The sequence below is a fragment of the Chrysoperla carnea genome, chromosome 2, assembly GCF_905475395.1.
Source record: "Chrysoperla carnea chromosome 2, inChrCarn1.1, whole genome shotgun sequence".
NCBI classification, from domain to species: domain Eukaryota; kingdom Metazoa; phylum Arthropoda; class Insecta; order Neuroptera; family Chrysopidae; genus Chrysoperla; species Chrysoperla carnea.
Genome location: NC_058338.1, coordinates 93,007,693 through 93,030,576, shown reverse-complemented (window position 1 = coordinate 93,030,576; position 22,884 = coordinate 93,007,693). Strand labels below are relative to the sequence as shown.

At 30.2% G+C, this 22,884-nt stretch overlaps 1 protein-coding gene across 1 annotated transcript in view; it reads right to left on the bottom strand.

Annotated features, from left to right (window-relative positions):
- LOC123293845 (protein pellino) overlaps nucleotides 1-21,682 on the bottom strand; it is a 72,363-nt gene extending 50,681 nt beyond the window's left edge. The window contains exon 1 of the mRNA XM_044874793.1: nucleotides 21,413-21,682. Within this exon, the coding sequence (XP_044730728.1) occupies nucleotides 21,413-21,423 (11 nt within the window). The 5' untranslated portion in view covers nucleotides 21,424-21,682. The remainder of the gene's footprint in view (nucleotides 1-21,412) is intronic.
- Nucleotides 21,683-22,884: the final 1,202 nt, after the last annotated feature.

Here is a 22,884-nt window from a genome sequence, read left to right as displayed (position 1 = left end):
TTTTAAATAGAAAATACATACAGCAATTTGATTAAATTGTGTTATCATTTATCAGAAAAAGTTGTTCCCTATAAAAAGATGAGTACGTAATGTTGAGGTAAATAAAATTATTTCTTTACCTCTTTATAACGAATTTTAGACCAACTTAACCTCAATATAACAAGCCTCAGTTTAACGAATTACTTGATATAACGAATATTTACTGGTTCCCTTCAGATTTGTTATATCGAGGTTGCACTGTATTCTGGTCTAGAAATTTGAAGAAATCGATTTTTTTAAAGGTTAGACCCTTAAGAATATGTCCTTAAACGGATTTTTACAAATTTGAATTATTTTCGAAGATACAGCGGATTTTCTGGTAATGAAGTTCGAATTGGCCACGCTGTACTGCGGGCTTGTGATAGAAGAAAGCAAAACAGCTCGGTTCGCAGAAATAACTTTGCAAGATATTGCATGTAAAGTAGAAGAAGGTCTAATGTATGGATCTGCTACCACCGATTAATTAAAAGTGAATACTATCGAGGTGGCTGACATGATATCTCAAGTTCTACTCGACCAGCTTCTTTGAAAGGTGGGAATCTTCTTTATAAATCTTTCTATCGTCTCAACCTTGGTTTTTAAAAATTTCAATATTTTTTTAAAAATTCGTAAAGGTAAAAGAAAGGGTTGAAAATTTTTCTTTTTATTTCGTTGCTATTTTGTTGAGTTTTTACTTTTTTTTGCTGAGACGATAGCTACATTTTTACTAATTAACAATTTTTCAAATTTTTATGTTTTAGATCACTACAAGGGCTAGAATCGTATCAACCTGGGTGTCGTTTTTTTGTACCCCCCCCCACTTCAAGGGCCTATATGTTTTTATTATGTTTATAAAATGCCAATAAATATCATATAGCTGCAAAAATATTTTTCATTTTTAACTTCCTAGAGAAAGTTAATGTAATGGGGCCGATTTTGAAAAATTCCAGTTGTACATATTTCCGCGGTTTCAAGGCCGCAACATCCGAATCAAACCTTTTCAATTAATAAAAAACAGGAAAAAACTAAATAAACATAATCTGAAAAGTGGATAAAACACATCATTTATTTTTAAGATAATGATCGTTCCAGCATAAGCTGCAGTACATGTTTGAAGAATAATCCTTCCGAGAGGGGGAAGTTAGTTGTGTGGAATACAGGGGTCGCACTCACACGATTTAAGTACCACACCGACTATGAACTGCCAATTTTTTTATAACATTAATTTGAAAAATGCCTAAACGTTCTACGACAGTGCTTGTAAAACTCCGCAATAATAGTTAGGAGAAGCTAAGTTACATAAAATAAAGATGTACAGCAGATGAAACCAGAAATTCTTTACAACGTTGCTACCATATAGGAAGTTAAAAAAATCAATGACCTAAGTAGGCCCATGCAATTTAAAATCAAACATGTTCGTACTGGTAAAAGTATTAATAATAAATTGATAATTAATATCTAGACAATGAATACATAATAGAATGTACATAATTTGACAAAAATAGAAATATAGCATCATTATGCACATTTTTTTTTCATATTAAATCCAAACACAAGTTGTAACATGTTCATTTATTTATTTGCTTAGGAACTTATAATTCTGCACTTTTTAGAATTCCGTAGCTACAAAAATACTTACACATAAAATTATTAGTTCTTGTTTTTAATTATCACCCGAAGGAATTTGCATGAATATATCCAATTCGAAATCGTAACTTCCAGAGGTTGATTGGCAAAGAGCTCCGAAAGAATTAATTCTATCCTTATGTCAATTTATGAGTTTTCAAACATTGTCACCTCCAATCGTAATTGAAACTTAACATAAAAAAACGAGTAGGTACATCAACCGATATGATATTGTCTCAAGCTCACGGCGAGAGCAAATATGGCGAATGGGGCCACGAATGTGATGCAACTGCTGTACGGGGTTCAGTGATGAAATTGACACAAGTTAAACTTCAAATATTGTTTTTGAAATTAGTTTTAAAAAAATCTTTTTTTGATTGGTTCTAACACTTATAAATATAATAACAAAACACTTATGTGATTGTCACAACCATGAGAAGGTTTATCAGGTTTATTTTAAAAAAATGGCAGGTATGTGTCCGTAGTAACAAAATCCTATATTTACAACAAACGCAAAGAAATTTTCTTTTAATTCGTCTATTCGTTTTACTTAAACGATTATATATTCCAACTAAGTACAATTTTACTTTCCATAAAAAAAATGCATGACTTTAAACTAAAATCAATCTCTTTCATAAAAGTAATGATTTTGTTTATTTAACCTCAGTGATTTTGTATCAATGAATTCATATTTTAAATTTAATCTCATTCTATTTTTAAATACAATTATTTAGCTGTATTTATTTCAATCATTAGGAAATTGTTTGAAAGTATTTTCCCTTCATTTCAACATGAAACGTTCAACTTCGGGATGAGGTTGTAATTATGAAAATTTTTTTTCTGGATAGTTTTTTTAAATAATGATAATAACATTTAGTATTGTAGTATCTGACATGGCGAAAAAAATACCAATTTATGAATGTAAAAAATCTATCCATAGGTACAAGGTAAATTTATTACATTTTCATGGGAAATTCGATAAACGAAAAGAGTCAAAATTTGCAGATATCCAACGCAACATTAATTATCAACATGTACTGGAATCAAACTGCGGTAATAAAGATAGGAAATAACTCATTAAAGGAAATACCGATTAAAAAAGGTGTAAGACAGGGATGCATACTGTCACCTTTGCTATTAAACATGTATACAGAAAGTATATTTACTGAGCTAAATAACCTTGAAGGGATTAAAATTGGTGTATAAACGTCAATAATCTGATATATGCTGATGATAAATTTTAATAACCGATAATGAACATAAACTGCAAGTATTAATAAACAAGTTAACTGAACTTAGCAAAGCTTTAGATATGAATAGGTGACAACACAACCTTGTAATATTATGATTGATAATACCCCCGTTAAATTTGTCGACAAACATATCTACTTAGGTGCCCTAATATCAAACGACGGAAGATTCAATAATGAAATAAAGAGACGAATTTCAACAGCCAAGTTAATTTCAACAGGCTCAAAAAAATTCTATCCAATAAAAATATTAAAATTCGAACAAAACAATTAGTGTTGAAAACATGTGAGTGGTCAACTTTGACATACGGTTGTGAATCCTGTACTATTAACAAAAACTTAAAAAATCGATTGAATCTTTTGAAGTTTGGTGTTGGAGAAAAATTTTTAAAATAAAATGGAATGATTATGTGACAAATCAAAAAGTGTTAAAAAAATGCGAAAGCTAAAAAGGAACTTTTAAACAATGTTCTTCGCAGGCAATTATCATCCTTCGGTCACATAATCAGAAAGAATGGTTTCGAAATGATATGTTTGACGGGAAAGTTTGAAGGAAAAAAAGTAAAGGGAAGAAAACGTTTAAGCTATCTTAATAGCTTAGAATTACAAACTTAAACTCTAGTAAAATTGTGCACATGGCTAAAGACAGAGTAAATTGGAGAAACATGCTGATCAACGTTCTGTGGAAAGCAGACATGATACCCTCATCATCATCATCATCCAACGCTATCATAAAAAATTATACAAAAATAATTTTCTCATATAAAACCTTTTTATTTTCACGTTTCAATGACGCATTGTAATTGGAAGTACCCTCCATACATGTACTTTTTTTTCTGTACAATTACAATGAAAATTACCAATTTCATTTGAAATAATTAATTATTAAAATGTTTTGTTTAGACATTATTTTATTTAAAATGTAACAAAGTAGTCGTCATCATCACACATGTACGTAGGATACATACATACATACATACATACTACATACACATACATACCTACATACATTACATACATACATTAGAATGGTACATTAGTAACATCACCATGAGTTATAAAAACAAAAGATCCACCACGTGAATAACAATAATATAATTTTATTATCAGAAAATGTAATTGATGAATGTCGTTCGTCTACCTACAACTTTATTATATTTATAGGGTAATGTGTAGTACCTCCACTCATTTTTATAAATCATTCGATCTTTCTTATAAAGAAGACTTTCTCTACCCCGAAATATAAATCAGGATTTTGTTCTGGACGCCTCTCACATTAGTAGTTGGAATCTCACCCAATTTCCGATCACATTAATTACGACAAAACTTTTATATCCTGTATATATGTAATACATACCAAGGTATACTAATTTTAGTCCTTTTGTAACGCGTAGAAATATTCATAATGCGAACCAAATTTTGGTGTAGGTGTTCATAAAATTATCTAATTAGTTCATACGTCTGCCTGACTGTCTGTCCGTCCGTCCATCATCACGATAATACAAAAACTAAAAGATATATCAAGCTGAAATTCTTATAGCGTGTTCAGGGCGTAAAAATTGTTTTTGTAAATGAGTAACATAGATTATTTGGGTCTTGGGTTCGTAGAAGCCCTTGTAAACCGTTAAAGATACAACAAAAGTTTAATTGTTTAAAAAAATGTTTCTAAATAAAAAATAATCAACTTTTTTTTGATAACATCACTGTTTACCCGTGAAGACGCTCAAATTAAGACAGCAAACTTTGGTGACCATTTTCTCCAAAACTATAATAGGGAGTTGACCATTTGTAGGTAGCTTCAACCAATGGTCTTGTGAAACATTGCCAAAATACAAAAAAATATTCTACAATATACTTAAAACTATTCTAACTTTTAAAAAAATATTGCAAGTAGTGCATTCAACACTTTCTATACAAGGTATTTCAACAATTAACTCTGTTAATTGTTTGTTTTCATTTGTTTTGTTAAATCTCAGATCTATTTAAGTTTGCTCGAAACTGATGTCTTGAAAAATCATCGTTATTTAAAACTCCAATTTGAAATACATAGCCCATTGCTTAACATCATGTCAACTTTTATAACCGATTGATTTCCCATGTGTCAGCCCAACTGACACAGAATTTTGTTTTTCATAATTTTTGAATTGAATATTATAACTACCCGTTAATTTGAAAGTTTAAAAATAAAGTAAACCTAATAGTTCAAAATTTCCCGTACATGGATGGCACATAATCTATCGAAGTTTGTTATTTTTCGTCATTTAAAATGAAAAATGAATGTCCCATGTTTGGGACAAAAGTTATTAAGTGATGAGTAAAAATGAACTAATTGGTTGGTTATCATGAGGTTAATATTCTCTTTGACCCTAAAACATGTAAAAATCCTCATGCAATTTATAAGTTTTGTTTCAGTTAAGGAGGGTGACTCGCCAGTAATAGAAAAAAATAAATTAGTAGATAATGCTCTGAATTTTTAGTATGTTATAGTTAACGAAATGTATTATTGTATAAAACAAAAATTTGGGTATCTTATCGATCAATTAAGAGAGGAATTAATTAATTAAAAATACACCAAATAACATAACCTGTTATGAAGATGGTTATGTTATTTAGTGTATTTTTAATTAAGAATTACTCTCTTAATTGATCGACAAGGTACCTAAATTTTTGTTTTATATAATAATATATTTCGTGAACTATAACATACTAAAAATTCGAATCCTTATCTACTAATTTATTTTTTCTATTATTGCCGAGGGAACCGTAAATGTGTCTTTTGTCGGCAGTATAAAAATCGTCAAGATTCCATTTGTGTAGTAAAAATCGTCTCTGGTACTTCACTCCCCCCTATTATTGTACTGATGAAATAAACAAACACATGTGTATAGTCAATTCAGAGCTACAATTAGATTATTCCCCAATGATTCATCACACAATATACATGTTTCTACATCACATTATGCGATGAGTCTGAGTCATTGCTAAACAATATGCAAGGCATCATATCTACATTATTATAACTGAATCATAAAAATTATTTTGTACATATTTGTAATTCTTTGTTTAGTAACATTTACATTTTATGCTTACAATAGAATTATTATGGTTCCTAGTATTCCTAATACCATGACAAAAAAAAAAATAAAGATGTACCAAGTGCGTGTTAGAACATGTATTAGAATTAGGTAGTAAAACGGTAAGTGAACGGTAACGGTAGATGCATAAGTTATTAATACATTATAACATATAAATTGAACTCTGAATTTCAATATTAAGGGTCGTGTACTTATTATTAGTCAGTTCAATGATGTAGAATATTCGTTGTGTGCGTAGTCATGGTAGGGACAATAAAATCGATGCTAGCGCTTTAAGTGAAAAATTTTGGAGTTAAAGGGGGCTGTTATGACTAATTTGCAGTTCTTTACATGTTAATGTTATAGAAATGTCAAATTAAAATTATTGAAAAGCACGAACTATAATTAAACTTAATGCATTAAAAATTGTGAAAATAAGAAATCAAATTGAACAAATATTATTTTTCAAATGTAAATTATCATAATTATTTATTTAAATTTGTGAGACAATAATATTAAATTTTAAATGTAAGTCTTCAATGCAATCCATACAATTATAAATGCATCCATACAATTCTATAATTAAAGTAGTGTATCGTTACCATGGAAACGCAAATCACGCACGGAGCGAATAGATGCAGTGTGTCACATTTAAGAACCGAAACTGAACTCAGACTACTAAAAATGGACAAATATTGCCGATTTTTAATATTTTGTCTAGCGTCAGAGATGGTTAAATACATCGAAAATATTATTATTAGAAAAAGTTGCTTAGAATATTTTTTTACACCCACATATCGATTTTCATGACAAAATTAAAATTATAAATTTATTCAGTTTTTACATTCCGTAGTTATAAAATTAAAAATTAAACTAGTGTGCTATGGAACAGGCATAGGCAAATGTGACTCAGAGAAGTCCTTCAGACTTCTGTAACTAAATAACGAGCAAGGCAGGGACAACCTAACCAGTGTCAACCAATAATACAAGTAAGACAAAGAGACATCAATTTTTGTCTACCAATCTCATTACTATAAGAGATGCTGAGATAGGTAGAAGAGTCGTATGCCCGTCTCGCTTCCTCCTCTTTGAGCAATGCGGTCTTGGATAAAGAGACACACAATAAAGTTTATAGCACAAATTAAAGTTGTAACAATGGTGATTACTACTTATAATAATTCGTCCATGCCTGCTATGGAATGTAAAAACTGGATAAATTGATAATTGAATACCGTTATGTATTCAAATACATATTTTAATAAACTTGTAATAATTTTGAGTAAATACTAAAATAATGAAAAAATTAAACATGTGAATTTTGTTAGACAAATATTAAGAATCGGCCAAATTTGTCAATTTTTAGTATTCTGAGTTTTAAGTTCTAATTTCGGTTAAGTATCTTAAAAAAATGTGCACCATCACCCTGTATGACTGTGCAAAATTTCAAATCGATATTCGTATAAATAACACAAATATGAGGATGTCTTCATCTTAAATGCGACACACTAGTACAGTTTATAAAGATGCTACAAAGATGATACAATTTTTGAATAATTTTTTTGCAAAAATTGAATAAAACAAATGAGGTTCTAAGGCCTTTTCCTGCGGAACACTAGTTTACTGTATTTTGAGAAGCAAATGGAGCCAATTAAAGAATGCTGCTATTACCTCTCTTAATTCGTATACAGCTAGTTTATTCAAGACTCGTGTTTCATGATCTACAATTATTATGAATTAATGTATAAAAAAAAACGGTTACAGATATACGAGTGCCAGGGCAATTTTGGATAAAAAGCTTGATTTTTTTTTTAATATAAAATCGGACTAAGCCTAAATCAATTCTGAAAATAAATGAGTTGAAAATTAGGCATAATGGTAGATGGATATGTTTTCATAGACTTCTCTAAAACTAGTCGATGGAATAAAAACTATTTAAATTAAAGTTTAAATCTTAATCAATAATTATTGGAAACAAAAAAAACCCGTTGTGCTCGGCTAATTAATGATGTATGTGCACACTCGGTGGTGGAGACACAAATTTAAAAAATATAGATTTTTTCAATTTTGATGGTGAATTATGTTATAACTAAACAATATAAAACGAGTAAGTAAGAATCTTTCGCTATTTTGAAAACCAAAGCAGATATAGAAAAATTGTATTCTTATTTTTCGTCTACATTCATGAAATTCATAATCAATTTTGTTAAAAATAAGGTAAAAATAATTTCAACCACAAGTTTAAACTTGCCAAGGCGCTCGTACTACCTTAGATACAAAAGACACAAACTGTCGTACAATAATAAAAAAACGAATGACAAATACAAATGAATCTTTTACTTTCCATCATTTTACAACAAAAACAAAGCAAATCTCTCTCACACTCTTCACCAAACAAAAATAAATTTTCAAAAATAAATATTGAATTTACAACTACCAGCAACAACAACCTATTCTCTCTGTTTAACTTTTTTTTTTCTTCAAAAACATTTAACTGTGTGAACAAAAAAACAAAAAAAAAAAAAAACAACAAAAACAAAAACAAACATATAAAAGTGAATATTATTCACATAAATTACACACCGTTTATCATTTTAATGATACCTTTATTTAAAACAATGACTTCGAAATTAAATAAATTCGTAGCGCAGAAGATGCGTTAGTTAAGCGAATTCTCTGTAGAATAAAATTAAAAAATCTCTAATATTGCATTTAAAATTATTCAATAATTTTTATTTTGAAAATTTTTCTTTCGATTAAATACAATAATGACATATTTTTAAGACGCATTTCCTCCGAAAGCTGACGATTTTCGAAAAAATGGTTTAAATAGAAACATATTAATTTTTATATGAGAATCAACTATTAAAGGACTTCGAAATGAAAAAATTCGTACCGCAGAAGTTGCGTGAGCTAAGCGAATTTTCTCTGAAAAATCATCTAATATTGCATTTTAAATGTTTCAAGAATTTTTATTTCGATTAAATGCAATAATGACACAAATTTTTAAGTAGCATTTCCTCCGAAAGCTGAAGGTTTTGGCATTCTCGTCGTCGCTTGGAGTTTTCGGAAAAATCATTATATAATCTTCCAAACTTTTTACTCGGGAGTTTTCGGGGTCACTGAACACGAATATTCCGACAGAATTGGTCTATGAAGTACCTTTGTTGTACCGAGGTACCGAGGTTGTCCAGGGTAAACATTATACTCGTTTTCCCCATAAATTTATGTTATTATTACATGATTTTTTATTATCATAATAAAATTAATTCACGGGGAACTACGAGGATACCACTCACTATGGGCACCAGATACCTCGGTGGACGATTCTGTCGCGATATTCATGTTCATCGACTCCTAAAACTCCCGAGTAACTAGTTTGGACCGATTACATAACGAATTTCCGAAAACTCCAAGGGACAACAGGTATACCACTCACCCTGATCACCAGGAACCTCGGAGACCAATTCTGTAGCGATATTCGTGTACAGCGACTCCAAATACCTCCGAGTAACAGCGACACCGCGCCGGTTTGGAATCATTTTCATTACTATTAACAGAATTGTGAATTGAGTATTTACGTTAAAATCATAAAATGCATAATATTTATGCGCAGTGCATATTTTTAATTTATGTCACAAAATTTACTGACCCTCTAACGAATCCGCAACCTACCGTTAAAATTTTTCGAACTTTGACTGTTTTTAATGTTTCGTTTCCGCGACTAAACGATTCATATAAAATACTATATTCGTATAATATTACAAATGTAGTATCCTTCAACGTCGTTATAGCTAGATTTGACTGTACCTTTAATTTAAAACAATAAAATAAATATATAATAAAAAGTAAACTTAATAATAAATAATAATCATTATTTACGACAAAAACACAACAACAACAAAAAAAAAACGAATAGTATTGTCACACACACATAATATAGAGGATTAAATTTGTGTCAGGGTTGAAATATTTTAATACTAAAAGTAAATTTGCACAAGCGAAGAAAAACACATTGCAAGTCATTCAACTTAAAAGCCTGAATAATTATCGCCACGTCCATTCACTCATCAATGTGAATAATTTTCTCCTATTTTACTTTCAAACAACAAAAATTAGGAGTGCGGAAATCATTTATTTTAATTGGCTGCATCTTTGTATTGTTTTGCGTGTAATAGGCTTGTGTCCACAAAGAATAAAGAACAAGTGCAAACAAACAATTGACTGAGCTAATTGTTGAAATACCATGCATAGTCAGTGTTGATTTCTTTATCACATAACACATACATACATGTCACACATACATAACTGATATTCAAGTACAGTACCTATTATAAAATTTCCGCCTAATTGCCGCCCTCACGGGTAAACAGTGATGTTTACGAAAAAATGTTTCAAACAAAAGTTGTTTATTTTATTATAAGGAACATTTTTTACATTTAATCTTTTATTCTATCTCTAACGGTTTACAAGATGGGTCCCACGGACCCAAGACCCAATTGACCTATGATGCTCATTTACGAACTTAACCTCACATTTTACGCCCTGAGTACGCTGTAATTTCAGCTCGATATCTTTTTTCGTTTTTGAGTTATCGTGTCCACAGACGGACGGACGGACGGACAACCGGAAATGGACTAATAAGGTGATTCTATGAACACCTATAGCAAAATTTTTTGCGTAGCACCAATATTTTTAAGCGTTACAAACTTGGGACTAAACTTAGTATACCTTGCAAATTACATATATGCATGGTATAAAAATATAAAGCTATGAAAGGCTATGTAAGCTTAAAAATACAAAAACATGTTAACTTGCAAATGCTTGTAAACTTGCATATTAAAAAATTATATGTCATGTAATGATGTCATTCAAGACGTCATGGCACTCTACAATGTTTTTGAAGTAAATTTGAATTGGTTTTTTAAAATGCAAAATACATAAGGTAAATGGTATTTTTTTAACCGACTTCAAACAAAAACGGAGGAAGCTATCAATTCGACTGTATTTTTTCTTTTATGTGTGTTACCTCAGAACTTTTGACTGGGTGAACCGATTTTGATGATTCTTTATCTGTTTGAAAGCTGGTGCTCCCCGTGTGGTCTCATTTCATTTTGGTCTATTTCTGACAACGGCATTTATGAGAAAACCATAAAAGTCTTAAATTTGCATTTGTACAACAGGACGAATAACTCAATATCAAGGCAACCGATTTCGATGATTCTTTTTTAGTGACAAATTAGTTAGTGTACTTCAGATTCACTAAAAATCACAAAATAAAAAAAATTTTAACAAAAAGAAAACCGACTTCAAAAGAAAAACTTTTCCAATATAAATTAATACGCACTAAAAAGTAAAAAAAAAATTACGATAATATAATGTGGTTATAATTATTGTTCTTTTGGAGTCGGTGTCAGCCAAGCTATTGTAGCAAACTGTTCTGTCAGAGTTGTTTCCTTGGCTGGCACCATATTAATTTATTCTGGAAAAGTTTTTCTTTTGAAGTCAGTTTTCTTTTTGTTAAAAGTTTTTTTTATTAAATATAATATAAAATCTTGGTGTAAATCAGATACTTGATATAACGTATAAACCAATTTTTAAAATTTAGGACAGAAGCCTATTGTCTTTTTTCTTAGCTATGGATGAGCGAAACTTGGAGAATAAAACCAAGGCCATAATTGTCTTAGTCTTGCAAAAATATTGTATCTTGGTATTGGTTTTGCATTATTAGTTTTAGTCTCGGTCTTGCAGAAATATGTCTTGGTCTTGCAGAATCGATTCTAGGTCTTGCAGAGATGAGTCTTGGTCAATCAAATTTTTGATTTTGCATAAGCCAAATTTTTTGGACTTTAAAGTTTCGATTAAGCCGTATTGTGTTATTTCCGAATTTTCGGAGATTTACTTTAAATAATCATTATAAATCAATTATCTACATATACAGTGTGTCGCATTTAAGATGAAGAGACCGTCATATTTTCGTTATTTATAAGAATATATCGATTTGAAATTTTTGCACAGTCATACAGAACGATGAGTCACATTTTTTAAAATACTTAACCGAAATCTGTACTTTAAACTCAGCCTACTACAAATTAACAAATAGGGCCGATTCTTAATATTTTTCCTAGCATCAGAGATGGTTAGAGATATCGAAAAAAATTATTAGACAAATTTGCTCAGAACATACCGATTTTCATAACAAAATTCGCATTTTCATTTTTTTTCATTTTAACAATATTGTGTAACAGTATTATGTGGCAAATCATTTTTATAATAATATTCACAACCTTCAAATAGTTTTCTGCTTTATGTACTTTCTTTCTGGGTATTAAACCAACCGTAACTTAATTTCATCAACGCAAAAAATTTTATGTCAAAATGAATTTAGGCAAATCTTAGTCGTTAATAATATAATTTAGCTAAATCTAAAGCCTAAAAGTAGCAAAAACAATAGTTTGCGCTTTTAAAAACTAAGTTAGTTCCAAAATTGTAACGCTTAGAAATATTGATGATATGAACAAAATTTTGTAATAAGTGTTCATAAAATAAAAAATTAACACGATACCTCAAAAACAAAAAGGGATATCAAGCTGGATGAAAAAATGAGTTTGACTTCGTAAATCAGCTACGTATTGGATCTAGGATCCCATCTTGTAAACCGTTGGAGATAGAACAAAAGTTTAAATATAAAAAATTTTCCTTATAAAAAAAATAAATAACTTTTGCTGGAAACATTTTTTCGTAAACATCACTGTTTACTCGTGAGGACGCAAGTTAGGACAAAGGGCACAAAGTTGATTTCTATTTTCCTCCAATACTACAAAAGATTGGGAGTTCAAATTTGGAGGTAGCTTCAACTAAAGGTTCTTGAAAAATGAAAAAACAAAAAAGTCTATAAAAATACTTTCAAAAATTTTCAAAAACCAAAACAAATGGCGTCCGAAATGGTTTTTTGAAACTTTTCTAATTTATTAAAAATAATGTAAACACTAACATTCAACATTTTCTATACCGAGTATTCTAACAAGTTACTCAATCAATTGTTTATTATCACCAATATGTTTTTGTTATCGTGACATGTAATTAACGGTGCTTCGTGATTAGTCGCTAAATATTTCATAACATTGTGGAATTGTATTATTTTGTGTTCGTGTAACAATTTTATAATAATATAATATTTTTAAGTTTTTGTAGTAAAAAAAAAAATGTCTGTAATTATTTACTACAAAATTCTGTCTGCATATTTGATTTGCAACAATTTAAGGGTTTAAAACATGGTACAAGACAGATTAAGTGTACTTTTTGATTTCTTGAAGTAAAGGTTGTTGAGGCGATTCAGAAAAAAAAAAAAACCATAACTAACTATAAAACTAATTAAGGTATTTCGACTACCAAGTAGTCATCATCAGTATGAATTAGCTAATCGTAATTACTCTTATGTTACTCGTTGCTAATTTAGTGGCGGACTGCACATCGATGTTTTCGTGTACCTAAAATTTATACTGTTCAAAGTATCTGCCAAATTGTAGTGTCATTGACGTCAGCCAATCAGCTTCCATCAGATGACTAGTGCTTGGTCAATGAGCATGATCCTTCTGCGCAACGACATTAGAGTATTTTTGACGTTTAAATTTGGACATTTTAAAAAATAATAAATTACAAATCAAACTTAAATTAAAAATTATAAATAAATCATAAAAATAAATAGTATTTTATTTTCACAACGTATTACCAATTTTAGAAATTCAACCTTGATTTTGCAATTTTTATTAAATCCGAATTTGGAATAGGTTCCTTGTCTAAGTTCATTGTTTCATCACCCAATTTTTGAATGTAGATACTTTCATAAGCGTCTAATTGGCAAGGATTAAGTTTCAAGTTCGATTTGTCAATTTTATGGTCATTTTTCATAACGTGGGCGGCTACACAAGATTTGTCTATTCTTCCGTATTTTATATGTCCCATATGTTCTTTAAATCTTATAATAATTTGTCTTCCACTTTCGACTTACATATTTCTTCGAACAATTTTGACATCCAATGCAATATATTCCCGATTGTTGTTCGTTGTTAATTTTATCTTTCGGATTTCCAAGTAATTATTTCAATTTAGTTCTACTGATGGGAGCTATTTTCAGGTTAACAACGAACAACAATCGGGAATATATTGCATTGGATGTCAAAATTGTTCGAAGAAATATGTAAGTCAAAGTAGAAGACAAATTATTACAAGATTTAAAGAACATATGGGATATATAAAATACGGAAGAATAGAATAATCATGTGAGCCGCTCACGTTATGGAAAATGACCATAAAATTAAAAAATCGAACCTAAAACTTCTAAAATGAGTTCCTAATCCTTAGTAGTAACATAAGAGAAATTACGATTAGCTAATTCATACTGATGATGACTACTTGGTAGTCAAAATACGTATTTATAAAATACAAAAATTGATCTAGGAAATGGGAGCAAAAATCGGAATTTATTTCGACATATCCTAGAGTTCTCATTTATTATCGTTGATCATATTTATATGTGTATTAAATACTCATTAATTGAAACAAAATTTCAGAATTTTCGTAACACTTTCTCTTTGGTATCGAAACATCTTAAAAGATGTGCAAGGAAGAAATTTCTAAATCTCTGCAATGTACAGAGAACTTTAATGTTATAAACACCTATTTTTTTAAGTTTTAGCTACAGTGTACAGGTACCTTAAGATTTTGTTGACATATCTTTTGGGTTATATTTCCAATAAAATGGGGAGGCGTAATTCTTAAATATGTGTGTACTTAGATTTATTTATACATAATGTAGGTACTTAAATACCTACTAGTTCTTCTTAAACGGAAGAACTAGTAATGAGAAGTCAGTGACACACAACAAACCTTCTGCCAAAAAAGGGTTGTACATCTGTATTACTATTTACTAAGAAAAACACTTGTTGAAACAAACAACTAGTCTTGTCTATATTTGAATTTCAACGATTTTAGTTGATAATAAAATAAATAGTTTTTTAATAATAATAATAATATGCGATTGCGTTTTTAAGGTAGTACGACCACCAAGGCAATTTTAAATAAAAAGCTTGGTTTTTTTTATATGAAGTTGGACTTAGTCTATACCAATTCTGAAAATTTTAGTGGGGTGGGGGTTTATCCAATTATTTAAATAAATAAATGACTTCAAAAGCAGGCGTTAACATTGGTCTTATGGGAAAACTGTAGATGGATGATATGTTCTCATAGATTTCTCCAAAACTAGTCGGTGGAAATTAAAAAAACTATTTAAATTAAAGTTAAAATGTTAATAAATTATTGAAAACCAAAAAAAATCTGTTGAGCTCGGCTAATTAAGGATGTATGAGCACGGTAGTCGAGACAGGAATTTTTAAAAATATATATTTTCAATTTTGATGGTGAATTATGTTATACCTTGACAATATAGGACGAAAAATAAGAATAGAATTTTTCGATATCTGGAATAATTTTCAAAATATCGATCAAAAAATTTTATTCTTATTTTTCGTTTACATTCATGAAGTTATAAAAAAATTCATCATTGAAGTTGAAATCAACTTTACTGAAAGGAAGCTAGCAGACAAAGGTATAAATAATTTCAACCACAAGTCTAAGCTTAGCTTGGCGCTCGTACTACCTTAATCAGTGCAATATTTTTAATTTTGTCTTCAGCTATTGTGAAATTTATTTGGTTATTTATTTTTCCTAAAGAATTGAGCGATTAAAGAGTCGGGTAGTTATTAAGTGCTCCCGAATAATCTCGGAACCTTATAAACAATTTTTTAAAGCTAAAAATTATCCGATGACGTTCATTTGACACTGTCAACTTTTTAGACGTGTGAAACATAGACATGGAATCATCCTAGTAAATCTTGCCAATATTACGCCACTCAGATTCTACATTAAAATCGAAAAACGTGATGTAAAGCTGATTTTTTAGTATGTTATTTGGACCCTTTAGAAGAGTGTGAAACTACATTTTGCCAGCCCTCACGACTCACGCCCTCACATAATAAATAATTTAATACTATTTTTTATACCCTGTAATATATATGTAATGTATATGAAATTATACTAAGTTTAGTCTCAAGTTTGTAACGCCTAAAAATATTGATGCTACAAAAAACATTTTGGCATAGATGTTCTTAGAATTACCTAATTAGTGCATTTCCGGTTGTCTGTCCGTCTCTCTGTCAACAAGATAACTCAATAACGAAAAGAGATATCAAGATGAAATTTTTATGGCGTACTCAGGACGTAAAAAGTGAGGCCAAGTTAGTGATTGAGCAATATATTTCAATTGGGTCTTGGGTCCGTAGGACCCATCTTGTAAACCGTTAGAGATAGAACAAAAGTTTAAATGTAAAAAATGTTCAAATGTTATAAAAAAATGAACAACTTTTATTTAAAACATTTTTTTATAAACAACATTGTTTACAAATTTTATAGTATGTATTAATATGGGATTATCAGTTATGTGTGTGTGGCTATTTAAAAATGGATATATCTTTTTATTCACGTGACGTCAAAAAACAAACGATTGCGTCATCAACAATGTCTACATATGGTATTTCAACAATTAACTCAGTCAATTGTTTGTTTTCACTTGTTTTAATATGAAATGAATCGTAAAAAGCATAATTTAATTGTTATAAACAATAATAGAATCCGCATGTCCGTCACTCAATCATTTTATGAATGCATACATAATACCCACAATATTTGCATAAATACATACATTGTGAAAGCATAATAAAAACCACTCTTTTTTTTATAAAAATATATTAATTTATTTAAATAAATATTTTGATAGTTACAATAATATTTTAATGCATGTAGAATTATGTGTTACTACTAATTTACTATTATAAAATACGCTCTAAAATGTATATTATTATAGCATAGCATGTGTTTTTTATTAAAAATTCATATGAATATTATTATCTCTAAAAAAAAAAAGACTAAAGGATTTGTGTTTTTTTGGGGTATTATTTTATATTAACGCAAAATTGTATGTTTATTTCTTGATAGGAAATTATTGTGTTCATTTCGAAAATCGCGAGCTGTTGCTTTTAAAACCTTGCCCAACAGTGAAAACACGTTCTTTTTTCTTCAAGTTGTTCATTTTAAAAAACCTTAAACACTCAACTATCTTTGCTATTTTATTAACTCCCGAACTAAAAAAAGGGATGTTACAAGTTTGACCGCTATGTGTGTGTCTCTGTCTGTCTATCTGTGGCATCGTAGCACCTAAACGGATGAATCGATTTAGATTGTTTTTTGTTTCATGTGAAAGGTAGTTCTTAACTATGTTTAAAGTGCGAGTTTAGGGTTCCCTATCCAAAAAAAAAAAAAAAATTGAGCATGATTTTCAGAATCGGCTTAGTTTGAAAAGGCTTAAAGGAAAAAGGTAATTTATGGAGTGTTCTTAGATATGTTTCAATTGCAAGTTTAGGGTTCAGTACCCGAAAAATTTATCGGGTGTTTTTTAAATTTTGTAAATTTCATTTGTTGTCCACACTATACCACGGATAATGGGCGTTAATTTGAGACAAACGACAGGCGTCGCTGGGCAATTTCATTCTTAAAAACAGAGATTACCGCATTGTGGTCTTCTCTTCCTTTACTCTCACTTAATTTCCCTTTTTGTCCGCCATTTAATAGGTTTTAGTTTTTTGCTGCGGAATCCTATTTTTTTTTTTTTTTATTAAATAGCTCATGTTACTGACTCTTTTCTCTTCGAGTTTTTTTATTTTAAAAAGCCTTAAACAACCAACTATCTTTGCTATTTTATTAGCCCCCGAACAAAAGGGGTGTTACAAGTTTGAATGCTATGTGTATGTGTCTGTCTGTGGCATCGTAGCACCCTAAACGGATTAATCGATATTGATTTTTTTGTTTGTTTAATGAAAGGTAATTTCAAGTCTTCTTAGCCATGTTTCAAGTGCAAGTTTAGGATTCCGTACCCGAAAAACAAAAAAATTTTCGATGATCTTCAAAATCGGCTCAGTTTGAAAAGGCTTTAAGGAAAAAGGTAATTTAATGGAGAGTGTTCCTAGATATGTTCCAACTGCGAGTTAAGGGTACCGTAGCCAAAAAAATTATCGGTTGTTTTTTTTAATTATGTGAATTTCACTTGTTGTCTACACTTTACTACGCTAATGTCCAAACATTCAAATCTTGCGTCAATCTTGAGTTTAAAAACAAAGACTACCGCGTTGTAGCCTTCTCTTCCTTTACCCTCACTTAATTCCCCTTTTTGTTCGCCATTTAATGGGTTTCAGTTTTTTGGCGGGGAATCCTAATTTTTTTTTAAATAAAATATATCCCATGTTATTTGCTGACAATATAACAAAATGAAATTCTATAGGTAAAATAATTTTTAAAATTAGTTAAGTGAAGACTAAAAAAAGACGGATTTTAATAAAAACTTTCATCGCCTTTTTCACCCCCTTAGGAGTAGGAATTTTTATAAGTCGTATCGGATGCCTACCACCCTCCATGTTTCAGATCTCTACTATCAACGGTTTAGGCTGTGCGTTGATCCGTCAGTCATTCAGGACAAAGAACTTTATACATATGTATAGACACTATAGATGATATTGGTGTTATATGTAACAGTAAATTATTGGTCTGGGCTATAAGGGTGGTCTCAACCACAACCACGAGTTGTTTAATATTAAAGAACCTAAAATTTTTATTTATTTCATATTTCGTGTTTTATTGCTCTTTTTTCATGAAAATAATTTATACCTATGGTAATATATTGTGTCTTACCAAAGGGCATTTTATATCTATAGCCTTGATATAAATAAAAGCGTTAAAAAAATGAGTATGTAATATTTTTAATGGTGCTGAATTTATAGGACCAATCCAAATGTCTGTAAAGTTGGCACGAAAATAATAAAAACAACGACATTTTTAAATATACAGTTCTTAATTACTGGTACTTGGTAATTAATTACTGCGTATTTTCTTTCAATCAAATACGATAATGATATATTTTTAATATATCGTCGCAACAAAATTAATTTAATTAATAGTGATGGGCTGGTGTAGTGCATGGTATATGCATGAAGGAGGTGGCACTCAGCGTCTGAAATGGAGGAGCTGATAAATGAAATTATCAGCGGAAAGGTGGTAAAACAAATATATGGTATCACAATGGGTTCTATAGCCTAAGTGTGTCCTCTATAACCTAATTTAACCTACTAAAATTGCCGGCTAACTGCAATTAAATGTATTACTAGGGTGATAAAATCCAAGATATAGATAAGTGGCCGAAAAGACAGATACGCGACGTCAAAGTCTGTTTACATTGGCTTCTTAGCCACAGATATATAATGGGAATTTAGAAGCAGGCATACTTTAGAAAGACTTGGAGATCCACTCTGACGCTAAAAAGAATGAAACAGCGGACTTGCTGGCACGAGAAAGGTCGTCTCAAATGCCCCTTTCACCTGAGCATGTCGTTCCCCTAACCAGATGTTCCGTAATTTACCGAATCTAGCATGGACTACGATAGGCCCATCTTGCCTGCTGGGACATTGCGTAGGACATGCGACAGGCCAGACTGTGGAAGGCCACAGCTAGGCCATTCGACTCTACTCGCCTGAAACTTACTAGAGCACAGTTGAGAAAGGTGATGGAACTCGTGACAGGACACTGCCGATTGAACTACCACCATCATAATATGAGGATCTCTGATTATCATATTTGTAGGGCCAGTATGGAGGACGATTAACCGGCGGAGAAGCTGTGAATCCTATAGCTTCACCTGAACAAAACAACAACTCTCGCCCGAAGACGTCACCGCCTTCGAGTGACAGGTAGTTCTCAAAAAGAGTTCCCTTGGTCTAGGTGCTAGGGACCCATTTACAATACACCTCTTATTTTTTATTGTTATTTAGGCTTGGAGCGCTAATCAAATTGTTAAAGGATACCATCAATGAAATTACAAAGGAAAGTAAGGTGAGACATGGCAGTAAAGAGATATAGTAAATTATGGTAAAAGATATATGGCAGTAAAGAGTATTAGTAGGACAAAAAGATTACTCAACCATAAGAAGAATCTTGTCTGCGTAGCCACTGAAGTCATCAAAAAATGGGGATGTAGAAGAAGAAACAAAATAATATCTGCTGCATCGAGACCCGGCACTAGAAACCGGCATTCCAAAAGATTAGAGCAAAGTTTTCTAAATGTTCTGGCGGAAGCGGTGAAGTTAAACATTGAGAAAAGCGAGTTTTGTTTAGGGCTGTAAATGATTTTAAAACACGTTTAAAACATGGATTATTGGTTTTAAATAGAGCAGCACAATGGGTGAATCCGAGCGAGTATTGATATTTTCGAAACTCAAACTAACTTTCTAATTCAAAGAATATTTTCTTTCTATCAAGCTACATCAAGTAGAATTCGTAGGAAGCAAATTGTTTACACTTTTAACCTCCAATAAAAATATGGAACCTAGGCTATAAAACAAGTAAATATTGATCGTTAACATTTTTTGTGACAAAACATTTGAATAAAAAACATGAACGGCAAAACTCAATATGTCACTAATAGTGTGCGTTCCAGACAATTACCATATGTCCTGTAAGTTGTATTGTACCAAAATATTATCGACTTGTAACTTGTAAGATTATTCAAAGAACAATTTAAACAGTTGGGAGTTGGTACTACTACACAAATAATTCTTTCACCCACGATTCAGGTAAAAAAAGTATGTACACAATACAAAAGTAACAGGCCCCTTCCGATATTTTTTGAATAGAAATATCAGTTTATCAGACTTGCAAGTCAATGGCAACTTTTACTTATTACCTTTAACCATACTTTCAATAACACAACTTTTAGAAACTTTTTTTTTTAATTTTATACACAGGGTATAAAGATTTAAAACTGTTTAACGATTTTTTTTTAAAGAAAAATCGCACTACGCCGTAAAAATATTTATTATATCCAAAGTCCTGTCTGATAAGACGTTATTGCAAATTTATATTTAAATGGCGTTTTGCTTCTTTATATAATAAGAAAGTGTTTTGAAGGAAAATGAAAACTTAAAACTGTTAATTCTCCTCGTTACATGTAATAACCATAACATAACCCAGAAATTGCATAAGTGTTACTAATTAAATAATGGTTTTCTTAATATAATAATAGTGATTACACTCCGAAGAAGGTGTTATTATTATTAGATTATCTTATGTTTACATAATAACATGAAATGATATAGTTTCAAATGTAAACAAATCTGTTTCTGATTAGACAAAATAAAAATAATCATACAGATCAATTTGTGATACTGAGATATGGAATAATTAACCTTAATTGAAGAAGTCATTCTGGATCCGACATCAAAGAAATATTATATCGACAACAGAAGAAACAAGTTATCCAGAAAAGACATGTTTGTTAGGAAATCTTACCTTTTAACCATAATTGATGATTTATTCTGCAACACTTTGAATGATATTAAATTTCCAGTTTTAATAAAGTAGTAATGAACTCGAGAACGGAGAACACTAAACTTGTATTATTTTTTTTTTACTTCTAACTACACTCAATCACAAATAACGAAATCGATGTATTTTTCAAATGTATACACTCAAGTTCCATTGTAATTTAACATTCAAAATATTAATAATATATAATGATGGTTTTTGTAACACAAAACATTAAAAACTAACTGTGGTTTCTTTGCTGAAAATTTGAATCACGTTTTTTTTAGAAGTATATTTACAAATATGTTTTACATAGTCACAATTTTAATAGATAAATGAATTAATGTGTTTATATGATCGATATTTATAATTGATTTGTTTGATTTGAATCACTTTTAAATGTTTTTCTTTTTAAAATGTATATTGAATACAATAATTTATTGTTAATAAAATTGGTAACTGGCGTTTACAACATATACGTGCATATATATTACTTTTATCAGGCTGTGGTCTGCATATGCGCGTTCTATGCATTATAAACATCACTAGTGCGCTCTTTATCACAATGTTTTTGTTTATTGAGCTAGCCGACATGCTTTTGTTTAAGCTTACAACGACATCTATTCGAGTCATGTACAACTACAATAATGGTGCAAACTGTATCGTTTGTCTATTTAAAGAAAATAAATGATAGATGGCACAAGGTACCTTGCTAACTTTTGACGGTTAGAGTTCTTAACCTATTTCTTTGATGTCAATATATTTTGTTAATTACGTAATATAGAGAAAAGAGAAATCAATACAGTTAATTTTAATTTTTTCCTCTAATATGCATCTAGAGAAAAAAGGTAGTATCACGAACTGCATTTCGTTTTAAGAACTTTATTTAAATTAGAATAGTTTTTTTAATCAGGAGTAAAATAAATTGTCTTACCCTGTTTTCTAACATAAAAGAAATACTTTCTTTCTGATTCAATTGCTCCTTTGAGATAATGGATTAGTTATTTATTGTTTAATAAATGTGAAAATGATACTTCTCTCTAATTTCATTATGTTTTTGTGTACTACTAAAAAGTATAATGCAATCTTCCGGTAATTTTTCCCCTCAGAAACACGCCTGAAAGGTGTTTCAAAGAAAGTGTATTGTTTATGTCTGATTTCGATTCCTAAAAACTCCAAAAGTAAAAACACGAACTCAAATCCTCAAAAGCCTTCTTTATCATTTATCTCCATTAAATGTGCCGGTAGATTTGTTCTAAGGCTAGACCTGTCAAACACTAGCTAGTTCTATAGAGAGTTCTTTTCGGTTGTAGGTAGAACAATCAAGGTATGTACTCAGAGGACTTTCAAATTGTTCATAAGAAACTTTCAGAATTGTTTTTGAAATTTTGAGTGAGAACTATTTCCCGTTAGATTCTTGTCAGGTTTTCTAAATTGCACATTTACGATGCCTATTC